At 40.3% G+C, this 21,381-nt stretch overlaps 1 protein-coding gene across 2 annotated transcripts in view; it reads right to left on the bottom strand.

Annotated features, from left to right (window-relative positions):
* LOC149282559 (F-box/WD repeat-containing protein 11) overlaps nucleotides 1-17,900 on the bottom strand; it is a 32,052-nt gene extending 14,152 nt beyond the window's left edge. Inside the window, exons 1-4 of one of the 2 annotated variants that reach the window (XM_089498041.1) lie at nucleotides 17,892-17,900; nucleotides 11,991-12,092; nucleotides 2,861-2,923; nucleotides 1,381-1,606 (exon numbers count right to left, since the gene is read on the bottom strand). In XM_089498041.1, coding sequence (XP_089354167.1) covers nucleotides 1,381-1,606; nucleotides 2,861-2,923; nucleotides 11,991-12,092; nucleotides 17,892-17,894 — 394 coding nt within the window. In that variant the 5' untranslated portion in view covers nucleotides 17,895-17,900. The remainder of the gene's footprint in view (nucleotides 1-1,380; nucleotides 1,607-2,860; nucleotides 2,924-11,990; nucleotides 12,093-17,891) is intronic. The other variant, XM_089498042.1, reaches the window with a different exon arrangement.
* Nucleotides 17,901-21,381: the final 3,481 nt, after the last annotated feature.

Raw genomic sequence — 21,381 nt, 5'->3', positions numbered from 1 at the left:
AATTCGCTAGTTTTTACTAAATTTCTCATTCTAAATTTTCAGCTAATCATCCAACTATGGTATCAAACGAAAGCTCTATCTCTCCTTGAAAAAAATATATAGTTTATATGGGTACACTATTCACAGGAAAAGAGAATCATCGCTAAACCGACATACCCCAAAAATGGCAAAATTGCTCTGGGCTTTGAGGTACCAAAAACCCCTGGGATTGAAGGGGTTAAAGCATTATTTGCCCAAGAAGGGCATGGGACATAATGTTCTTTTATAGGCTTCATCTGCATATCCGTTCCTTAGCCACAAGGCCCTAAGCACCAGCAAGTTTAAATCAGAAAACCTGGCTGTCACACTTAGATTCTTAATTACTGCATTACATAGAAAACCAACAGCAAAAAAAGCAGAAGCATTTCTGGAAGCATCTCTTTCAGAAGCTACAGCACTCAAGTCTTCCTGTAATCTTCAGGAGCAGATTCAGGAGGCAAAGACCGTACCATTTTATCTGCAAGAACTGAAAAGGCCTGCAGCTCACTAACCCATCTAGAAGGTGTTATAGCAACCAGGAAGACAGAAGGTGAAGAGAAGAACACTAATGGCTCAAACTGATATCTAGTAAGGCTTCTCAGGAGCAGATTGAGATCTCAGGGTATCGTTTTGATGATCGGATGAGGCTTCATTCTGAAGAGAGCCTTAAAAAAAATATCTAAACATCTGAAGTGAACCGAGATCAAGGTCCATAATGGCTCTAAGAGACGAGATTTGGACTTCAGTAGTAGCCGGCTATAAGCCTTGATCTAGATTTTCCTCCAAGAAGGCTTTGATTAAAGGTTAAGAACAAGAACAGCAAGAATAAAACTTCTTCCAAATGTTAAAATATCTAACGGACGTCACCTTCTTACTACTAAAGAGAAGATTTGCTGTGACAGAGGGAGAAAAAAAAAAAAGATGGAAGGAAGGCCTTTTCAATTCGTGAATCCAGCAGAACCCCCAAAAACATGGTATGTTGAGAAGGATTGGCATAGACTATAAAACCCAGAGGAAATATTTAGAGGAAGGGAGCAAATATTGTACAACATGAAGAACAATTACGTTCAACGATAGACTTCAAACGTAGGTCTTATCACATCAAAATGTGTAATGCGCACAAGTTTCATCTACCAGGCTTCCTCAAAACGCCAATGCATTATTTGTTCCACTGTTTAGCGTACACACAGCCACTTTTGGTATTGCATTTTTTTAATTTTTTTTAGAGCAATTAAGGGGTATTGCACTGCATGATATTGAATATTTGTTCGCCACAATATGTAAAGTATTAGGACGATTTCACAAATACAAGAGTCTCTTGTATCACAGCTAATAGCATTAAAGTTAACAAATTGCACTCACCTGGTAATGCTGTGATAAAGTCCCTCTGTAACATGGGCTTCAAGTAAGAGTTTATATGGCCATGCTGATAATGACACATCCGTGAAATAAGGTGCTCCACAAACTCTACTTGGTCTGATTCTGACCACTGGTCAAAATATTTTATGCACAAATCCTTCTCTTTCTCATAATTTCCTTCTGATGCTCGTTTCCTTGGTACAATCGTTGAAGACGTTCCATTACTTATCTGTTATGAAAAAAACACAACCATTACTTTGATTTTAATTTATATGGAATTTAAAAGGACTTGCGTATATACACAACATCCACCATATCAAATATCTGGGCACTTCTGTAGATCTTTTGTCAGATTACCAAATCAGTATTACAGATTAGAACTCAAGAGGTGGTTAGTTAAATAAAGAAAAAACTGATACACAAAAGTTACACACCATTACCTCTGTTAAATATCTTGTGCGGTTTGTAATTTTTATGTGCAACTATAGTCTTTTAAACAAGCCATTTCACATGTTGATTCATTTGTACCTAAATTGTACATATTTTAAGGATATCCTTGTATAATGACAGCCGTGTCGGTCAATGTTTTGACTAGGTATATATGAGAATCTGATATACATGAGGTAATTTGCAAAAGATAAACATCCAACGATTATTTACATGTGCCTAGAAAACCACACCTAACTACCAAACCTACTTGTCCAAATCCCATTAATTTTAACCAAGTACTGCTCCGCTAATTTCCTAGGTACAACTTTCCCAAATTCCAAAGCTAGACCGAGAGATTTCATTTCATAACAACATTACAACGGCCTTTCTTTAACTGTAAAAAGTCAAAATATGAACAATTAAGTACCATATTTGCTTGACTACCCTATGGGAAAAAGGATTTACTAGTAAATATTAATTCACATGTAAACTTTTCATATTTAATAAAAAGTATGAATGAGAAAAATGCATTTCTTGTTTTCATTTCCCTGTATTTGGCAACCTGCCCCCAGATTTTCCACTGCGCCACCACCAAGTATGCCCTAAAAACCCCAGACATGCCACTCCGCCGACACCCCCCCAGGGATGCCCCACCGCCCCCCAGACATTCCCCTTTGGCGCCGCTGCCCCGCCCAGGCCATGCCACTTTGGCGCCGCTGCCACCCCCCCAGGCCATGCCACTTTGGCGCCGCCGCCCCCCTCCAGGCCATGCCACTTTGGCGCCGCCAAAGTGTGTTCAATCCACACACTGACTATAGTACATTAACATTATGCCAGTATAAAGCTTTCTATAGATGTGTTGAGTGAAGAAAAGTTTACTGCAATTTCCAAGGTTCACAAACTTTTTTTGATTTAGACTATAAATTAGGGACACCCAGAATAATTTCAGTGGTGGGCATAATGCTCAGAGTTTGCAATCATAAAACTAAATTTGAGAAGGCGACGTATTATCAAAGTTTGACATATTACACACTATGATCACGTTTAATTTTACCTGCCATAAGGTATTCTTTTTTGGAGATTCGTCTTCATTCAGATCATCCATAATAGAGGTGTTCTAAATAAACAAAAAATGTGTTAGCTTGAAAACATTTTTGTTTATGATTAAAAGCCTTTCATATAAAAAATGTACTACATGGAAAAGGACAGTTAAAATTGAAAGATTTTAAAAGGACAAAAAAATCTAGCTTGCAATAAGTCTTTAAAGGGGAATTTTAGTGGTACCAGAACTACCCCTTCACAATGATGAACAACCCTGCGGGTAAATGGGAAGCAAGGCTGTCAAACAGCCTGGTCTCCCCCACTGCTAGTCTGGGCCAAAGCTGAGCAATTGAATGTGACAGTGCTCAATGTAAGTACTCACATTCAGGGGATTTAAATATTTAAACATTGGTTCAGGCATTCATTTCCTGTGACATCTTTGGGTGATCACCTCACTAACGGAGAGCCGAAGAGGTCTATATTGACCCTGATGGTCTATGAGCGTTGTGCGCTTTTGTGGCAGAGAGAAACCACTCATGACATCACAACAGTTTAGCCTTTCAAAACAAAAAAACTGCACCCCTCACTTAAATAAAATAAAAACCCTAATTCCCCCAAAGCTATGCAAGTTTTTTCCTGACCACACACACACACACTTTAGGTTCTAGTGATATTTTATCTTCACAGAAAAATCTGAGATAAATTAGGTCATTGAACAAGGCTTGGGCCTCCTTAGTATTTGGCTGAAGAAAGAGCTACTAGCAGAACCATATTTAGTGGAGCCACCTCCTCTACAGGTGCAATGGAAGCAGTCGTGAGGCCACACAGAGATCCCAAGCAAGAAATTTGAATCTCTTCTTTGGACCAATCCTGCTGCTATCAAACTGCTGCACCCAAGGCAGTAGCACTATCTGCTGGTTGAAAATGAACACTGCACCAAGACATGAAAGGTAAAAGAAGATTGAGATTAACACTTGACGATCCCATGCTGGAGAAAGCCCAGTATCATGCAGGTGGAAATATCCAAGATTTGAAGGCTTACCAAATATTTAAACAGGTATTCCTATTCTAATCCTTCATTAGAATGTCCCATTCAACAGACAGTTTGTCCATTTCAGGTAGAATGGATTGGGGTGAAGAAAAAGATCACAGATCAAGGAAAGATGTATGCTAGTCAGACTAACTCTCCCTGGTCAAGAGTGCACACAGCCAGCAGGGATCCTTTTCTGGCAAGAGGACAAAAAAAAAAATCATCTTTCCTGGGGATTCTTGTACCCCTTGTCCGTTTGGGTATGCAACCATATGATTGCCTGACCACACCTTCACCTCCATACAACCTGTTTTCCAAAGACTTCATTGCCCTCCTAAGTTCATAGGCTGGGCAATCTCCAGTAGAGACCATATGCACACATCTCAGCCTCACCAGCTCTTGTCTGGTGAGACTATTTCCAATTTAAAAAAATAAATAAAAAATAAAAATAAAAAAGCTCCTCCCAGACTGTACCATCTCTCTGCATGCTCCATCTTAAACGTATCACTGCTGGGAGAAGCTAAAAATAAATAAAATAAAACAAAACAACCTATCCAACGAAAGCAGCCATCAACAATTGACCATCTAGGTATGACACTTAATCTTAATGCCTTTTTTCTCTCAATGTGGCTGGGTGTGGCAGAGTGAATGGTAGGAGGTGAAGCAGCAGATGCTACACTCCTTCAGACAAAGGGATGGCCACTGGAAAATACATTTGGGGGACTCTCCTAATGAGCAGATGAAAACAGACATATATCACTCCAGTTGCTTGGTCTTGGTCGTAGCTTTTTTGGGCAGGTTAGTTTCCTTAAACAACTCAGGTTTGTTCATACACATCCTTCAATATGTATGTATGTATGTATGTATGTATGTATGTATGTATGTATGTATATAATTCAAAAAGATACTTGGGCAGAAAACCCTGGTGATAAACTGTAAAAACATTATGACAGGATACAGAAATGTTGCCGTATCTTTAAGTCTGACTCTCCCTTCTGAGTTTAAAATAAATAAAAAAAAAAAAAAACATTTTTAAAGACAAGATTGTTTCTTTAAAGATGTATATGAAGTTTCATTTAAATGATGGCTGGTTACCCCCTTGTCCCTTTAAATTTTTGCAACGTCCCCTTTGCAAATACATGGAGGGGAATAAGCAATATCCATTTGCCGCTTCTCTCACACACCAAGTATTTTCTGTGCGGTAGAAGTGTTCAACCTTCATATTCTGTGCATATGCACGGAAAGTGCTTCTGTTTATTATATATATTCTCATTAAATACCGTATTTGCTCGATTATAAGACGACCCCCCCAAAATCTGAATAATAATTTATGAAAAAAGAAAAAGCCTGAATATAAGACAACCCTATAGGAAAAAAGTTTTACCAGTAAATGTTAATTCATGTAAACTATACAAACTTTTTTTTTTTAATAAAAGCTATGATTGAGAAAAATAGTTTGGTTTTTATTTCCTTTTTTTTTTTTTTCAACCTGCCCTCCCAGTTATGCGCATCTACCCCCTGGCTTGCCACTCCAGAAATGCCTTATACCCCATGATATGCCTTTTAACCCCCTATGTGCGCCACTGCCTCCAGAATTGCCTTATACCCCTATATGCCACTCTGGCATAGGGCTGAAACAACGAATCGATAAAATCGATAACCGATAATGGAAATCGTTGTCGACGATTTCCGTTATCGATTAATCGAGTGATCGATTCATTGTTGGCTCCTTTTACTTACCTCCGCGAGCGTTCCCTGCTTCCGCTACACGCTCTGCACTGCGTGACGGATGTGACGCGTTCCGGAGGTAAGTATTCTTCATGTCGGTTCTTCTGTGCGAGTGGCTCCGTTCGCACAGAGCGGTTCGCTCTGTGCGAGTGGCTCCGTTCGCACAGAGCGGTTCGCTCTGTGCGAGTGGCTCCATTCGCACAGACATGAAGAATACTTACCTCCGGAACGCGTCACATCCGTCACGCAGTGCAGAGCGTGTAGCGGAAGCAGGGAACGCTCGCGGAGGTAAGTAAAAGGGGGTGGGGTTTCAGGGGATGCAGGGCAGAGTGGGGGTGGGGGGGCAGGCCAGGGTAGGAGACTGAGTGCAGGGCAGAGTGGGGGTGGGGGTGCAGGGCAGGGTGTGAGTGTGGGGGCAGGGCAGGAGACTGGGTGCAGGGCAGAGTGGGGGTGTGGATGCAGGGCAGGGTGTGAGTGTGGATGCAGGGCAGGGTGTGAGTGTGGATGCAGGGCAGGGTGTGAGTGTGGATGCAGGGCAGGGTGTGAGTGCAGGGCAGAGTGGGTGCAGGGTGTGAGTGTGGGTGCAGGGTGTGAGTGTGGGGGCAGGGTGTGAGTGTGGGGGCAGGGTGTGAGTGTGGGGGCAGGGTGTGAGTGTGGGGGCAGGGTGTGAGTGTGGGGGCAGGGTGTGAGTGTGGGGGCAGGGTGTGAGTGTGGGGGCAGGGTGTGAGTGTGGGGGCAGGGTGTGAGTGTGGGGGCAGGGTGTGAGTGTGGGGGCAGGGCAGAATGTGGGGGCAGGGCCACAGTGCAAAGGGCTGGGTGCAAAGTGCCAGGGCTGGGTGCAAAGTGCTGAGTGCAAAGTGCTGGGTGCAAAGTGCCAGGGCAGGGGCAAAGTGCCAGGGCAGGGGCAAAGTGCCAGGGCAGGGGCAAAGTGCCAGGGCTGGGTGCAAAGTGCCGGGTGCAAAGTGCCGGGTGCAAAGTGCCGGGTGCAAAGTGCCGGGGGTGGGGCAAAGTGCTGAGTGCAAAGTGCCAGGGTGCAAAGTGCCGGGTGCAAAGTGCCAGGGGTGGGGCAAAGTGCTGGGTGCAAAGTGCCAGGGCTGGGTGCAAAGTGCTGGGTGCAAAGTACCAGGGCTGGGGCAAAGTTTCTTGAACAGTAATAGTCCACCTCTTTTCAGAATGTTTGGGGTTATTTTGTTTCATAAATATTGTGTTTGGGTTTTTGTACTTTGAAAATATTGTTTTTTTTATTACATCATAACAAAATAAGAATGTTAATGTAAATTTTAAGTTGTTTTTTAACATCCAGTTCATTAAATTATTTTAAATAAACTAAAAATTTGCATATTGTTTTTTTTATCCGATTAATCGAAAAAATAATCGGCCAACTAATCGATTATTAAAATAATCGTTAGTTGCAGCCCTACTCTGGCATTTAGGGGGTTGAAAGGCATATTATGGGGCAGAGTGGCATATAGGGAGGTATAAGGCATTTCAGGAGGCAGAGTGGCATTAAGGGGGTTAAAAGGCATTTCACAGAGCACTCTGCCTCCAGAAATGCCTTATGCCCCCCATTTAACACCCCCCCCCATCCTCCAAACTTACCGGTGCTTCTGAGTCCCCGGTGCGTAGTCCGGGGAGCGTGTAGAGCTCTACGCAAATCGCGTAGACAACTTCTGCTGCAGCCGAGAGGAGGTGCGGTTAGCAGCAGGGGTTGTCTGCGTCCATTGCGCAGACCTTCCCCGGCTGTCAGAGATCACGGGGAACACTGATCTCTGACACCCGGGGAAGGTCTGCGCGATGGACGCAGACAACCCCCGCTGTTTAGAGGAGGGAGGGGGGACACACAGGAGAATCCAGGTCCACTGCATCGCTGCGGGGGATCTGGATCTTAGTCTCATAGTCAGACCTAGTTGAGGTCTGATTATAAGACTTCCCCGATTATAAGACGAGGGGTATTTTTCAGAGGATTTGCTCTGGAAAAAACATCGTCTTATAATCGAGCAAATACGGTACACTGTCTTCTTTGGTGGTGCTGTCAGGGACTACAAACTGTCCCTTTAAGTGTGAAGGTCAGTAAATGTAATTCATTGGTATGAATTGGTTTTACACACAACTGTAGTTCAAAAAACTAAAAAAAAAAAAGTGTAAAATTAGGTAGTTCAGATTATACTGCACATTTGGATTAAAACTTCAACAATGTGATCATCAACAAATTTAACTTGAGATAATGTCTAGATGTACTGCTTAACTACAATTAATTTTAAAAATTACTTTAGGGAATTAACTGCCATGTAGGTAAGGGTGGAGCAGCAGATGAGGAAGAGTGGATTAATATTTTGGTTGTCTCGTGTAAGAAATGAGCATATTCAGGAGATGTTTTTTCTGGTGAAGGCAGCAGAATTCGTGACACAAAGGCAAGATAGCTTGGTGTATTGGTTGGATGGTGGAGTTGTCAAAAATAGACATATCAGGAGTTGTGGACAGAGCAGATGGTGTGCTTGAGGTAATGGGACACCATCCATAAGGCGACTCCAGAAAGAGTCAGCGAGGCGAGTTAGGAGAGAGTGCAAAAGGAGAGCAAATGTAGATTAGGGTGTTGTCTGTGTTTAGGTGGTACTGGAAGCCAAAGGAAGATACCAGTGGTCCAAGGTTAGATGTGTAGATGGAGAAGGGAAGAGGTCCAAGAACCGAGCCCTGAGGAACACGAACAGATAGCAGTAGTGAAGGGGACACTAAGGGTACGGTCAGAGGTAGGATTTGAGCCAGAAAGCGCTTTATTAAGGATGCTATGGGCATCAAGGGTTTGTTGTAGGAGTGGGTGGTCAACTGTGTCAAAGGCTGCAGAGAGAACCAAAAGAATAAGTAGTGAGAAGTGGCCCTTTGTTTTAGAGGCGAGGAGATAGTTAGTAATTTTAGTGAGTACATATTGCATTTGAAAAGTTAATCTAGGCTTGAACCCCCACATCCATAAAGATACACCTCCCAAAATCTTACACCACCGCCTTTCCAACTATATTTGTTTCCTTTTGTCCAAGGATTTAATGTGAAGATCTGTACTTTTATGGCCATAAGAAACAACTCATGACATTTAGTCTGTGGCAAAATACGGTTGGAGTGATCTTTATTTTTATTTTCTTGTACCCATACTGAGCTGGAAACAAGAAACAGATCTAAAATATTAAAATAAGCCAGATCCATTTGCCGCAGAAGGGTTATCTACTAAAATGGTTAAGTACTTGATGTTCATTAAAAGGTATACAGCAGCCCCCATAGTCCAATAACCTGAACACAAGCTAAACATTTCCAATGGATTTTCACTGCACCAATAAAATCACTTTTACAACCCAACTTAGATTTTTGACATAAGGCCAACATTTTTTTTTTATTATTTAATATGGCTGGTGGAAATGTCCTGAATCTAGGTCTTGATGACCACCACCTCAGAAGATTTGCCCAAGGGAGAAGCTGCAGCTGCTCTATGGAGTCAAAAGTGAGATGGGCAGACAAAGCTAAAAGTAGCACGTTCGAGGTCTATGGCAAACCAACCAGTGTAAACCTTTCCAACAAATAGGTTTATCAAATGTTTGGCACTCTAGAGTCAAAGTATTTATTTTAATGTGGACATCTTGCTCAAAGAGCAGGGTTGCTTAGTGCAACTTGTCTTTCCCAAGTTGAAGTATTCTGATTTCTGTTTCTGGAAGCAATGTAGCACAACAATTATTCATTGGGAGCTACAAAAAATGAGCATTCATTGCAAAGTAGCTGTTCAAAAGTTTAACAATACCCTGTGCAATGCCAAACTCATTACCTCTGGGTGCAAGAACAGCAGAAATGCATTCTCTGAACATTTCTCTTTTTGACCTCCTCCCTGATATTGTGTGCAAAAGAAAACTTTCATGGAGAGTACAAGACGGGTGCAAGATTTCTGTATAAGGGGAAAGCCATGTGTATACTTTCGAAGCCTTCTTTCTTTCTCAAAGAAAAAAAATGATCAAAAGGTTTGTACGCTGTTAGCCATGGAAAACCAGAAGAAGTAAAGTTAAAATTATACCATTTATAGAGAGTTTGGTTGCAAGCTTTCAAGGCCAAGTTGTTAGCTCCCTTCCTCGGGCGTTAATTTCCTAAATACAAAAGTACAGTTCACGGGTTCACTAAAAGGTAAACACAGAGGTATGGGAGAATTTCATCAGCAGTAAATTAGCTGGACTAATATAGATCTAATAGATAGATACGGTTCAGTCAGAGTATCTCATCAGTTTACTCCCTGGTTAGCGGGGCCATTTGACAAATGCCAGATGCAGGAAGGAAAAAAAAAAAAAAAACAGATCAGTCAGACGTAGGTTTCTAGAGTATATTACCATCTTAAAGCTCCCCACCAATCAAAGAAAAGCAAAAAACTTAGAAGGGGTGGGTTAACATGAGAGGGGACACAGAACTTGTAAAACAAACGGGGTGTTCATAGGTACTAGTTAAGGGAGATATCAGGGAGTTAACCGCAAAGAATAGTATGTGCTCTTTGAGGTGTGCACAATGTGTTACAAGTCCTTTGTGATACAATTGTGTGCTTTAGTTATAAGGGTGTTTTACAAATGCCATGTTACTCGGCAAGGATTTTCAGTGTATATGCATCAATGCATTTCATATTGGAGATACACACAAAAAAAAAAACATATGCATTAGTAACAAACTATACTTGGGAAATACCTACTTCTAAGCAAGATTTAGAAGGTCAAAGGGAATGAATAATTATAATAGTTATATTCAGCATAGTTGCTACTACTTTTTAATATTCGAATGGTCCAGGTTGACACGAGAATCTTATATTTTTTCCTTTTAAAACGTATTCTTACAAGATTTGATGCCCGGGCCTCAGACATTCCAACATGGCTGCCTGGGCATTGCACACTGGTCTGCAGTTAAAGGATTTTTATTGAGGCAATATGACACAAAACAGAACTCTTCAGTACTGGAGTTAAACCCTACATGACAAGTCTGACCATGCATAAAGACTCAAGCTTATATGCTTACCGTCATTCTTAGACACTCTTAACACCATATACTAATTCACACACTCTAGTACTATGCTAATGACATACTGTGACATCCACAACACTATACACCAACACACAAGCACTAGCTAACAATACAAATACATAAAAATACATCTCCCAACGGCGGCGCCACCATACGGGCCCCCCTCCCATCCCGACTGCGGCGCCACCATATGGGCCCCCCTTCCCGGCGCCACTGGCACCATACGCGCCTCCCTCCCCACTCCAGCGCCATACATGCAGGACACTACAGTACACACACTTGGGTTGAAGAAAAAAAATAAAAAGATCAAATAAAAAAAAAAAGAAATTAGAAATATGTACTAATTAAGTTACTCTATAAAACACCAACTTATTTATTGGAGTTTTGAACACACTGTTAAGCTTCATAGTCTACTACTACTACTACTACAATGTGCTGGTACATAGTGTAGTATTCATGAAAAAAAAGAGGGGACATCCACAAAGTAGACTACAGGGTATACTAGTATGATGACAACTGCTACAATTCATACAGCCAGATTACCCGTGGATTGACATTTTCCTCACGAGGAATGACCCTGTATGATGCGTATCCTGACACAAATCATTTTACAGAAAATTTAGTTAACGTGCTGAGTTTTTAAGGTTTGTGGTGACGTGCTTGTTTATCTAGATAAACTTTATAGCCAGCCCTTTGCCAATAGCAAGTGAATCTTTTAAACAATACCAAAAATAAACATAAGGCATCAAATATGGAAAATATTATGGTTGTCAAACAGAATCTTTAACCTGTAGTAACCTCAGTACAATTAGAGAATAGTAAAGGTAGCCACACTGGTAGAAAGAAAAACTACATGAGAATTCAGTCTAACTTTATAAGAATAGAAATGCATATATACCTGAAACACCATAAACTTCAGCGCCATTACCAGGGAACTAATGGAAAATACTTCAAAATGTAAAGCCATTAACAGGCATCTCCCAGTCTCCCTGCATGGAATACTATAAAAGATAAAACTTCTCACTTGGTATTTCTACATATATTTTAAATATTCTAAGTAGTCATAGATCTTCTCTGAGGTCCAATAACAACAGAATATAGTATAGACACACACATATACTTACGAACATCAGCTAATTGTATCGCCAAGTATGTGTGCTCTAATACGATGAATGCACAAGGATATTTAATTTACTAATCTAATTGTATTTAACAGTACAAGTGAAGCATGCCAAACTACCAGATTTAGTTTTTTAATGGAACATGCAAACTAAAGAGCACATCAACAATAATAGAGGAATAGCACGGCACATAGCACACAAATAACATGTACAACAAGTAAGAAGAAGGGCACCTGGAGACATCTGACACTGGGCATGCTCTGCAGGCATCTCAGTGCGCACATGCTCTCAACAAGGTTGGAGCAGCCTAGCCACACAGACCTTGGCACAGAACACTGCAGGGTGACAAAAAGGAAGGGAGAAAGGAAGCAGTTAGATGCCACAAAATTAATTCAGGCAGGCAACTTACTACTGTATTTCTAGTTAGAAGAATGGACAAGTAAGCATGCATGTGCAGATTCATCGCAAACAATCAACAGTTGAACTATTAAAGCTAACAAGGCTGAACAAAAGTATGCAAAAGGACAGGAGACGGGAAGTGATACATCCATAAGAATTAAGACGCAAGTTTAAAATATGTTAGGAGCCCGTGGCACAATTGCAGGCACTGTGGCCCCTGGGGTTTGCCCAGCCTTGAACAAGAATATATATCCGTGTGTGCATATATCTCAAATGTCTTGGCAAGAGAAGTACGAATCATACCCAAATCAAATGTTGCAAAGTCTCCAATGCAGTTTAAATACTCTAACCAGATATGCAAGATACAGGGCTAGACTGGAAGTAAAACCATCATCAAGGCAATACTGCCCCACTAGTATATATGGGTCCCTTGCCCCATAAATGGAAGCCCTCTAGACAATGTATATGAAAGTACTTTTATTTACCTTAGAGAGAAGCTGCAGTTTCCCCACTCCCCCTGTGGTCCAAGGATTAGCGATATTGATTGGCTACTTTAAGCAGCCAATCAGTGGCAGTAAAGTACATCTGTTGAAATCAATGGGAGCCTTTTACATGTTCATGGGGCTCTCAACAGACCACTACTCGCAGAGTTCAAAGCCACCGCTGGCGCCGACTTCTGGAAATAAAATTAAGTGCAAGGAGAACACATCTCCTGCATGGAAAATAGCTGGATAGAGAGCAGAAGTAAATCCCCCATGCATTTGTCATGGGATACCATATACATTTAAAGGGATCTCTCAGCTTTCATATGCATTGAAGTGCATAAGACGGCTGATCCCTTCCTAAACTCTGTCTTAGCTAGCCATTTTCAGGGGAGGGGGCTACTTTCCTCCCAATAGCCTACTAGTGAGGCTTACGTAATTGCAGCAATTTTAAAGCAGCCCGTACATGTACGGCATTGTCACGAAGGCACTGCATCGCAAGCTTTGTTGTGAAGGTTTTGGGGGTTTTTTTGTGTTTTTTTTTTTTTTTTTTTTTTTAACTCAATGAACCAATATTACAAAAAAATCTTTGCAATGAGGTAAACAGTATGATATGCAATTACAAACGGTCCGATAAATAAGACAGACATATTTAACCCTTTGGGTGCCAGCGGGTCAGCAACATTTTTCACGGCAGGAGGCCAGGATTGTTTTGCTAAGGTGGAGTTCCTTCCCAATCTTCTTATTACATTAACAATTAGCTTTTAAAAGTATTGTATTGCTTTCTGATTAAAGCTGTTTACACAATATTGTCATGGGCATTTACCAGACTTGTGCACAGTGAATAAAATCCTTTTGGATGAAATTTTCATTTGGTTTTTGCTGCATTCATATTTTTGTTTCCAGGCCGTTCGGGTCAGAAAAAAGTCAGGGTTTTTTTTGTTAATAATAATAATATTCTGAAGGACACTCTGGGGGCATTCCCAAAGGGGAAGAGCCCTGACACTTTCTGGACTCAAACTTATTCAGGGAAATTAAAAAAAGATGTAAGGATGTTCAAAGCAGCAGTGGGCCTGGGCAGGCAGATAATAGACACATGCAGCACTGTGGAGCAGGACTGAATTTCCATGATATTATAATGCCTGGTTTGGCCACCAATATTTATCAATGAAGAATAGAATGATGATATATAAAATAAAAAAATAAATAAATAAAAAAACCACGTCCACAAATTAGAGGCTAGTAGGATAAACGGGCAAATGTCTTAATCAACTAAACTCCACTCAGGAACAGGGGGAAAAGCCCTGCCGCAGTCCCTGTAACAAACTACAGCACTACAATTTCTCCTATCCAACCAACAACAGTACATTTTCCGCAACAAAATAAACTATTAACTTGCAGTATGGTAGGTGAGCAATGAGAAATCACAGCCTCTGCTAAACTAACCGGCACCGTTTCCCACTCCAACTCTAATCAGTCTATAACTGCTGCTACCTACAAGTTAAAATAGTGTCAGCATGTTTATACATCTAATGATTTTCCTTTGTTCTTCTGGTTTTCTATGGTGGATACTTTTATCAGTCATTGATATGTACCCGCCTCCACACAGTTCCTCCCACTTTACCTCATGAATGAGCGCCAAAACAGCATGTAATGACAGCTACACATGGCGACGAATTGCCAAATCAGGATGAATTTTCAGCACTTTTGCAGTTTGTTTTCATCAGATATCGCCCTCCTTATCATCGATTTGTACGAATCACAAAACAAAAATAAAGCTTGTACAAAAATGAATGCACAAATTTACTATACATTAGTTACATTAGCTCAGTTTACTGACAAACACAATGATATTGTAACACATTGGCTTGTAAACAGTAGATTAGCTCAGAACACCCAGCCTTGTACTCCGTACTGGCGTGAAGACTGGCATTGTAGAGGAGAAAAGTCATCCCAAATAACACACGACTACAAACGGTGGCCTTCTTGGTCTGCAGACATAGGAAGTTAATTGAAGGAGAATAAAATACATCCACCGTACAGAGCTGTGGCATATGATGGCATATATATATATATATATATATATATGTATATATATATATATATATATATATATATATATATATGTGTTTTCTTCCGTGCTACTCTGCATTATTGTATACAGCAACACGGGATCCTTTAAGCTAGTCATAAATAGCTATCAAATGGTATAGCAAAGAAAAAACAAATATATATATATATATATATATATAACTATATTTTCTTAAAAGCCTTAAAAATTAATCCAATAGATGGGGCAGCACATAAGCCAATAGATGGGGAAGCACATAAGCCAATGTGGATGGACTTTAGTGCGGCCCGCGAGAACAGCGTTCAGGTGAGGTGGTAAGACCGCCGTGTGCGCACGACGGCCGCCTAAAAAAAATTCAAGCACACACACTGTGCTGTGGAAAGTGGACCTATATTAAAACTTAAATAATTCAAAAAGGGGGATGGCTGGGTTTTGAAATTACAAAATCCATATAAAGAGGGGTGTGTGGCTGGGGCTAATACACATGGCAGTGGGGGCATCAATAGACAAAAGGGTGGTTGGGCATCACAAATACTAAATGGGGGCATCACATTAACCACCATAAAAGAGGTGGAGGCATCAATACACAAGGGAGGAGGGTTGGCTAGGGGCAACACATCAATGCACATGGGTGTCGTGGCATAAATGCACAAAGGGGGGCAATACACAAGGTTGTGTGGCAAAACACATTAATCAATACTAAAGGGGCTGGGGCATTAATACACAAGGGGCAAAAATATAAAGGGGTGGTTAATGACCAAGTGAAAAACAAATATATTAACCCCTTCGCGACCTTTGCCGGTTCAGGACCGTCATGACATGAAGGTCACTAAATGACCTTTGACGGTCCTGAACCGTCAAAAAGTAAAATAAGCTTAGAAAGTGATCAACGATCACTTTCTTCGCTTAAACGGCGTTACTGTAATGCCTCGATGTCGAGGCATTCAGCAAGGCCGAGATCGGCATCGGGGGCCATGTCTGGCCCCTCCCGGAGGCGTCAACAGCCGCCATACATTGTAAACTTAAATGGTGTCGCTGGAATGCCTCGATCAGGAGGCATCCAGCGACACCAAACACTTACCTCTGGGTGGGCTGTGACCGCTCCGGAGAGCGGTCACAGCCGCCGCTGCCGGTGATCTTCGCCATCAAGCAAGATGGCGGCGGCCCGGGAAATAAAACAATAAAGACGAAAAAGTTCGCTAGAGGGTCTCCAGACCCTCTAGAGAACTGGCTCCACTTGCTGGTTGAATACAGGTACTGCATTCAACCATGCAAGTCAATGGAGCCCAGCTTTCTAATCACTATGTGATTAGTAAAATATTCAAAAAAAATAAAAATAAATAAAAAATGGAAAAAAAAATTAAAAAAAAATGTGCTAACATTTAAAAATTATTATGCAGTGATGTCACTAGATGAACCATCCAGTACCAGAAAAATGTGTAAAAAAAAATATAAAAAAAGTATTAAAAAAATAAAATTAAAAAATAAAGTTTATTATTTTGAGCAAGTGCTAAAATTTCTCAAAAATCTCAACAAAGAGTTAAAAAAAAAAGCACTTCAAATACCCAAGGGGTGTCTAATATATAAAAAAAAATGGCTGATGGGGTAAATTGGAGTGGCCTAGCTCAAAGATAGGGCATAGGTACAGACTGACCAAAATGGAGAAAAAAAGCGCACTTCCCAAATGTGGCATTTTAAATCTGAAACAACCCGACAAACCCATGCATGTCGGGTATCACTGCACTCAGGAGATGTTCCTGAACACACATTGGGGTGTTGTTTGACAGTGGCATATACCAGGACCTGTATATCTATAACTAAAGTACAATTTGTGTGAAAAATAAATAAAAAAAATTACTATTACAAAGTTTGACAAAGTGTAGTTCTATAATTGGTGCATGGAAAGGGTTAAAATAACAGCATTTGGAATACCCTGGGGTGTCTAGTTTTCAAAAATATATGGTTTGAATGGGTTAAATTGAGTTAACCGGCTTCAAAGATATTCCAAAGAGGAGAGGGAGGCACAATGACCAAATGACCACCTGAATTACGCATGCCCCAAAAGTAGCCTTTTACCAGCCAAACAATCTGACAAACCCATGCATGTGGGGTATCGCTGTACTCAGGAGATGTTGCTGAACACATATTGGGGTGTTGTTTGACAGTGACATATACCAGCACCTGTATATCTAGAACTAAAGTACAATTTGTGTGGAAAAAAAAAAAAAAAATTACTATTACAAAGTTTGACAAAGTGTAGTTGTATAATTGGTGCATGGAAAGGGTTAAAATAACAGCATTTGGAATACCCTGGGGTGTCTAGTTTTCAAAAATATATGGTTTGAATGGGTTAAATTGAGTTAACCGGCTTCAAAGATGTTCCAAAGAGGAGATGGAGGCAGACTGACCAGATTTGTTAAAAAAGATTTGGAAATCATAAAACGCTGCTTGTACTTATTGCCCTATAACTTACAAAAAACAGCAAAAAAACATAAAAACATTGGGTATTTCTAAACTCAGGACAAGTAGTAGAATCTATTTAGCTAGTTTTTTTACTTGCTTTTTTAGGTGAGTAAAAGATTTTTCAAATAAAAGTCATAAAATGTGTTTTTTTTTCAATTTTTCACCATGTTTTTTAATTTTTTTTATAGTAAATAAGATGATACGATCAAAATAATGGTATCTGAAGAAAGCCCATCTTGTCCTGAAAAAAACAATATATAACTTATGTGGGTACACTAAATGGGTGAGGAGAAAATTACAGCTGAACACAAGCACCACAAAAGTGTCAAAACAGCCTCGGTCCCACAGGGTACAAAACGAAAAATGAGCCCGGTCCTTAAGGGGTTAAAGAAAATTTGGTGTGTCACCTAAGAATATATTAAATTATCTGCATAACTTAAATGCCCATGAAGTTTGGTTCTAGTCTTTTTACGTGTAAATTTAAGATCTGGTATTGTTGTTGAAAATAAAGCTTTGTTAGTTTAAAAAAATCCTGGCTCCAAACTTTTTAACCCCTTAAGGACCGGGCTCATTTTTCGTTTTGTACCCTGTGGGACCGAGGCTGTTTTGACACTTTTGTGGTGCTTGTGTTCAGCTGTAATTTTCTCCTCACCCATTTAGTGTACCCACATAAGTTATATATTGTTTTTTTCAGGACAAGATGGGATTTCTTCAGATACCATTATTTTGATCGTATCATCTTATTTACTATAAAAAAAATTAAAAAAACATGGTGAAAAATTGAAAAAAAAAACACATTATATGACTTTTATTTGAAAAATCTTTTACTCACCTAAAAAAGCAAGTAAAAAAACTAGCTAAATAGATTCTACTACTTGTCCTGAGTTTAGAAATACCCAATGTTTTTATGTTTTTTTGCTGTTTTTTGTAAGTTATAGGGCAATAAGTACAAGCAGCGTTTTATGATTTCCAAATCTTTTTTAACAAATCTGGTCAGTCTGCCTCCATCTCCTCTTTGGAACATCTTTGAAGCCGGTTAACTCAATTTAACCCATTCAAACCATATATTTTTGAAAACTAGACACCCCAGGGTATTCCAAATGCTGTTATTTTAACCCTTTCCATGCACCAATTATACAACTACACTTTGTCAAACTTTGTAATAGTAATTTTTTTTATTTTTTTTCCCACACAAATTGTACTTTAGTTATAGATATACAGGTGCTGGTATATGTCACTGTCAAACAACACCCCAATATGTGTTCAGCAACATCTCCTGAGTACAGCGATACCCCACATGCATGGGTTTGTCAGATTGTTTGGCTGGTAAAAGGCTACTTTTGGGGCATGCGTAATTCAGGTGGTCATTTGGTCATTGTGCCTCCCTCTCCTCTTTGGAATATCTTTGAAGCCGGTTAACTCAATTTAACCCATTCAAACCATATATTTTTGAAAACTAGACACCCCAGGGTATTCTATTCCAAATGCTGTTATTTTAACCCTTTCCATGCACCAATTATAGAACTACACTTTGCCAAACTTTGTAATAGTAATTTTTTTTATTTTTTTTTCACACAAATTGTACTTTAGTTATAGATATACAGGTCCTGGTATATGCCACTGTCAAACAACACCCCAATGTGTGTTCAGGAACATGTCCTGAGTGCAGTGATACCCGACATGCATGGGTTTGTCGGGTTGTTTCAGAGTTAAAATGCCACATTTGGGAAGTGCGCAGTCTGTACCTATGCCCTATCTTTGAGCTAGGCCACTCCAATTTACCCCATCAGCCATTTTTTTTATATATTAGACACCCCTTGGGTATTTGAAGTGCTTTTTTTTTTTAACTTTGTTGAGATTTTTGAGAAATTTTAGCACTTGCTCAAAATAATAAACTTTATTTTTTAATTTTATTTTATTTTTTTAATACTTTTTTTATATTTTTTTTTACACATTTTTCTGGTACTGGATGGTTCATCTAGTGACATCACTGCATAATAATTTTTAAATGTTAGCACATTTTTTTTTTTTTTTTTTTCCCATTTTTTATTTATTTTTATTTTTTTTTGAATATTTTACTAATCACATAGTGATTAGAAAGCTGGGCTCCATTGACTTGCATGGTTGAATGCAGTACCTGTATTCAACCAGCAAGTGGAGCCAGTTCTCTAGAGGGTCTGGAGACCCTCTAGCGAACTTTTTCGTCTTTATTGTTTTATTTCCCGGGCCGCCGCCATCTTGCTTGATGGCGAAGATCACCGGCAGCGGCGGCTGTGACCGCTCTCCGGAGCGGTCACAGCCCACCCAGAGGTAAGTGTTTGGTGTCGCTGGATGCCTCCTGATCGAGGCATTCCAGCGACACCATTTAAGTTTAGGAGGCGATCGTTGATCGCCTCCTAAACGCTTTTAAAACGGGCGTCCGCCGCCATACAATGTATGGCGGCTGTTGACGCCTCCGGGAGGGGCCAGACATGGCCCCCGATGCCGATCTCGGCCTTGCTGAATGCCTCGACATCGAGGCATTACAGTAACGCCGTTTAAGCGAAGAAAGTGATCGTTGATCACTTTCTAAGCTTATTTTACTTTTTGACGGTTCAGGACCGTCAAAGGTCATTTAGTGACCTTCATGTCATGACGGTCCTGAACCGGCAAAGGTCGCGAAGGGGTTAAGCTGGCTCCTAGATTCAAAACAAATTTGTCAAGCCCGGCCATATGTGGTGGCAGTCCATATACCAGACATGCTGGTTTGCTCTTTATGGCTATATCGCAAATAGCTGCTTGACACTGGCTCTGTTGCAATTACATAAAACTACTACTACACCACTGTTGTATGTATTCCAACTGTAAGTGGGAGGTAGAAACAGAAGAAGTAAAAAGTCAGAGGGAGGTCACTCAGACTCATGGTGCATAAAAATTGCCAACAATCTGCTGATTTCATAGCGGAAGAGTTCCAAACTTCCACTGGCATTAATATCAGTACAAAAACTATGCGGTGGGAGCTTCATGGAATGGGTTTCTATGGCCGAGCAGCTGCATGCAAGCCACACATCACCAAGTACATTCCCAAGCATAGGGTCAAGTGGCATAATACACGCTCCACTGAACTTCTCTGTTACGCAGTCTAATGGCAGTGTAATGGGAGAGTCTGGGTTTGGCGGAAGAAGCATTGCATTGTGCCAGCTTTAGCAAGGCCCCTCTAGTGAAGGAACATCGTAATCTTTCACATGCCAAGACATTTTAAACAATGCTATGCTTCTGACTTTGTGGGAACAGTATGGGGAAGGCCCTTTTATATTTCAGCATGACTGTGCCCTAGTGCACAGTGCGAGATCCAAAAAGGCATGGTTGGATGAGTTTGGTCTGGCAGAACTTGACTGACCCGCATAGACCTGACATCAACCCCATCAAACACCTTTAGGAAGAACAGGAACGGAGATGACATCTTTTTCACCTTTGGATTTCTACATTTAAGTGCATTACTTACACTATTTGTGGCGAACTGTAGCTGCCATTCCTACAGTTTATTTTAATTATTAACCATTTAGCTTAATCTTGTAACAAGATATTGCTAACTTCCTAGTCATTTTTTTTTTCTAATAAAATTTAAAGAGTTCCCACTTTCACCACCAAAAACTATATTTACCTACCTATATATGTATTTTTTAGATATATCTATCTATATATCTATAGTGTATTCACTTCAGGTATCTACTCAATTGGATTTTTGCAACTTCCAGCTCACTGGCTTCTCCCCCTTCTACCTTGCACAGCTTCAATACAGTCTGAACACCTCTGCTAGGCTAATTTTCTTTTCCCATTGCTTTCTTCCACTCTGACAGTCTCAACTGGCTCCTCATTATGTGAGTTTCATTACAATTTCCCCTTATCTGTGTTTGAAATCCTTTTTTTCGAGATTTCATGGGCTTTCATTTAAAACCATTAAAACATGCAAAAAATAATAATGGTGAGTGCTGGTATGTACAAACACCTAAGAAGAAACTACAAAAAAAAAAAGTTTGCAGTTTTCTTAATTTCTTCTACACGGGTGCTCCTGCTGAACAATGATTTCCGCAACATCCCCTGATTAGACATGTACAAATTATTTTTGTTTTTACACTTGCAGGAAGAGAAAAACTTTTTCCATCTCTTCCCCGCACTCATCACACCGATCAACAAGCCGGTGTCTATGGACTTGACTTGGGAATTGCA

Source organism: Sceloporus occidentalis, unplaced genomic scaffold (genome assembly GCF_023333645.1).
Source record: "Sceloporus occidentalis isolate IW3139 unplaced genomic scaffold, rSceOcc1.0.p SCAF_112, whole genome shotgun sequence".
Lineage (NCBI taxonomy): Eukaryota > Metazoa > Chordata > Lepidosauria > Squamata > Phrynosomatidae > Sceloporus > Sceloporus occidentalis.
Note: the sequence above shows the minus strand (reverse complement) of the source record. Positions and strands in the feature narration are given on the sequence as shown.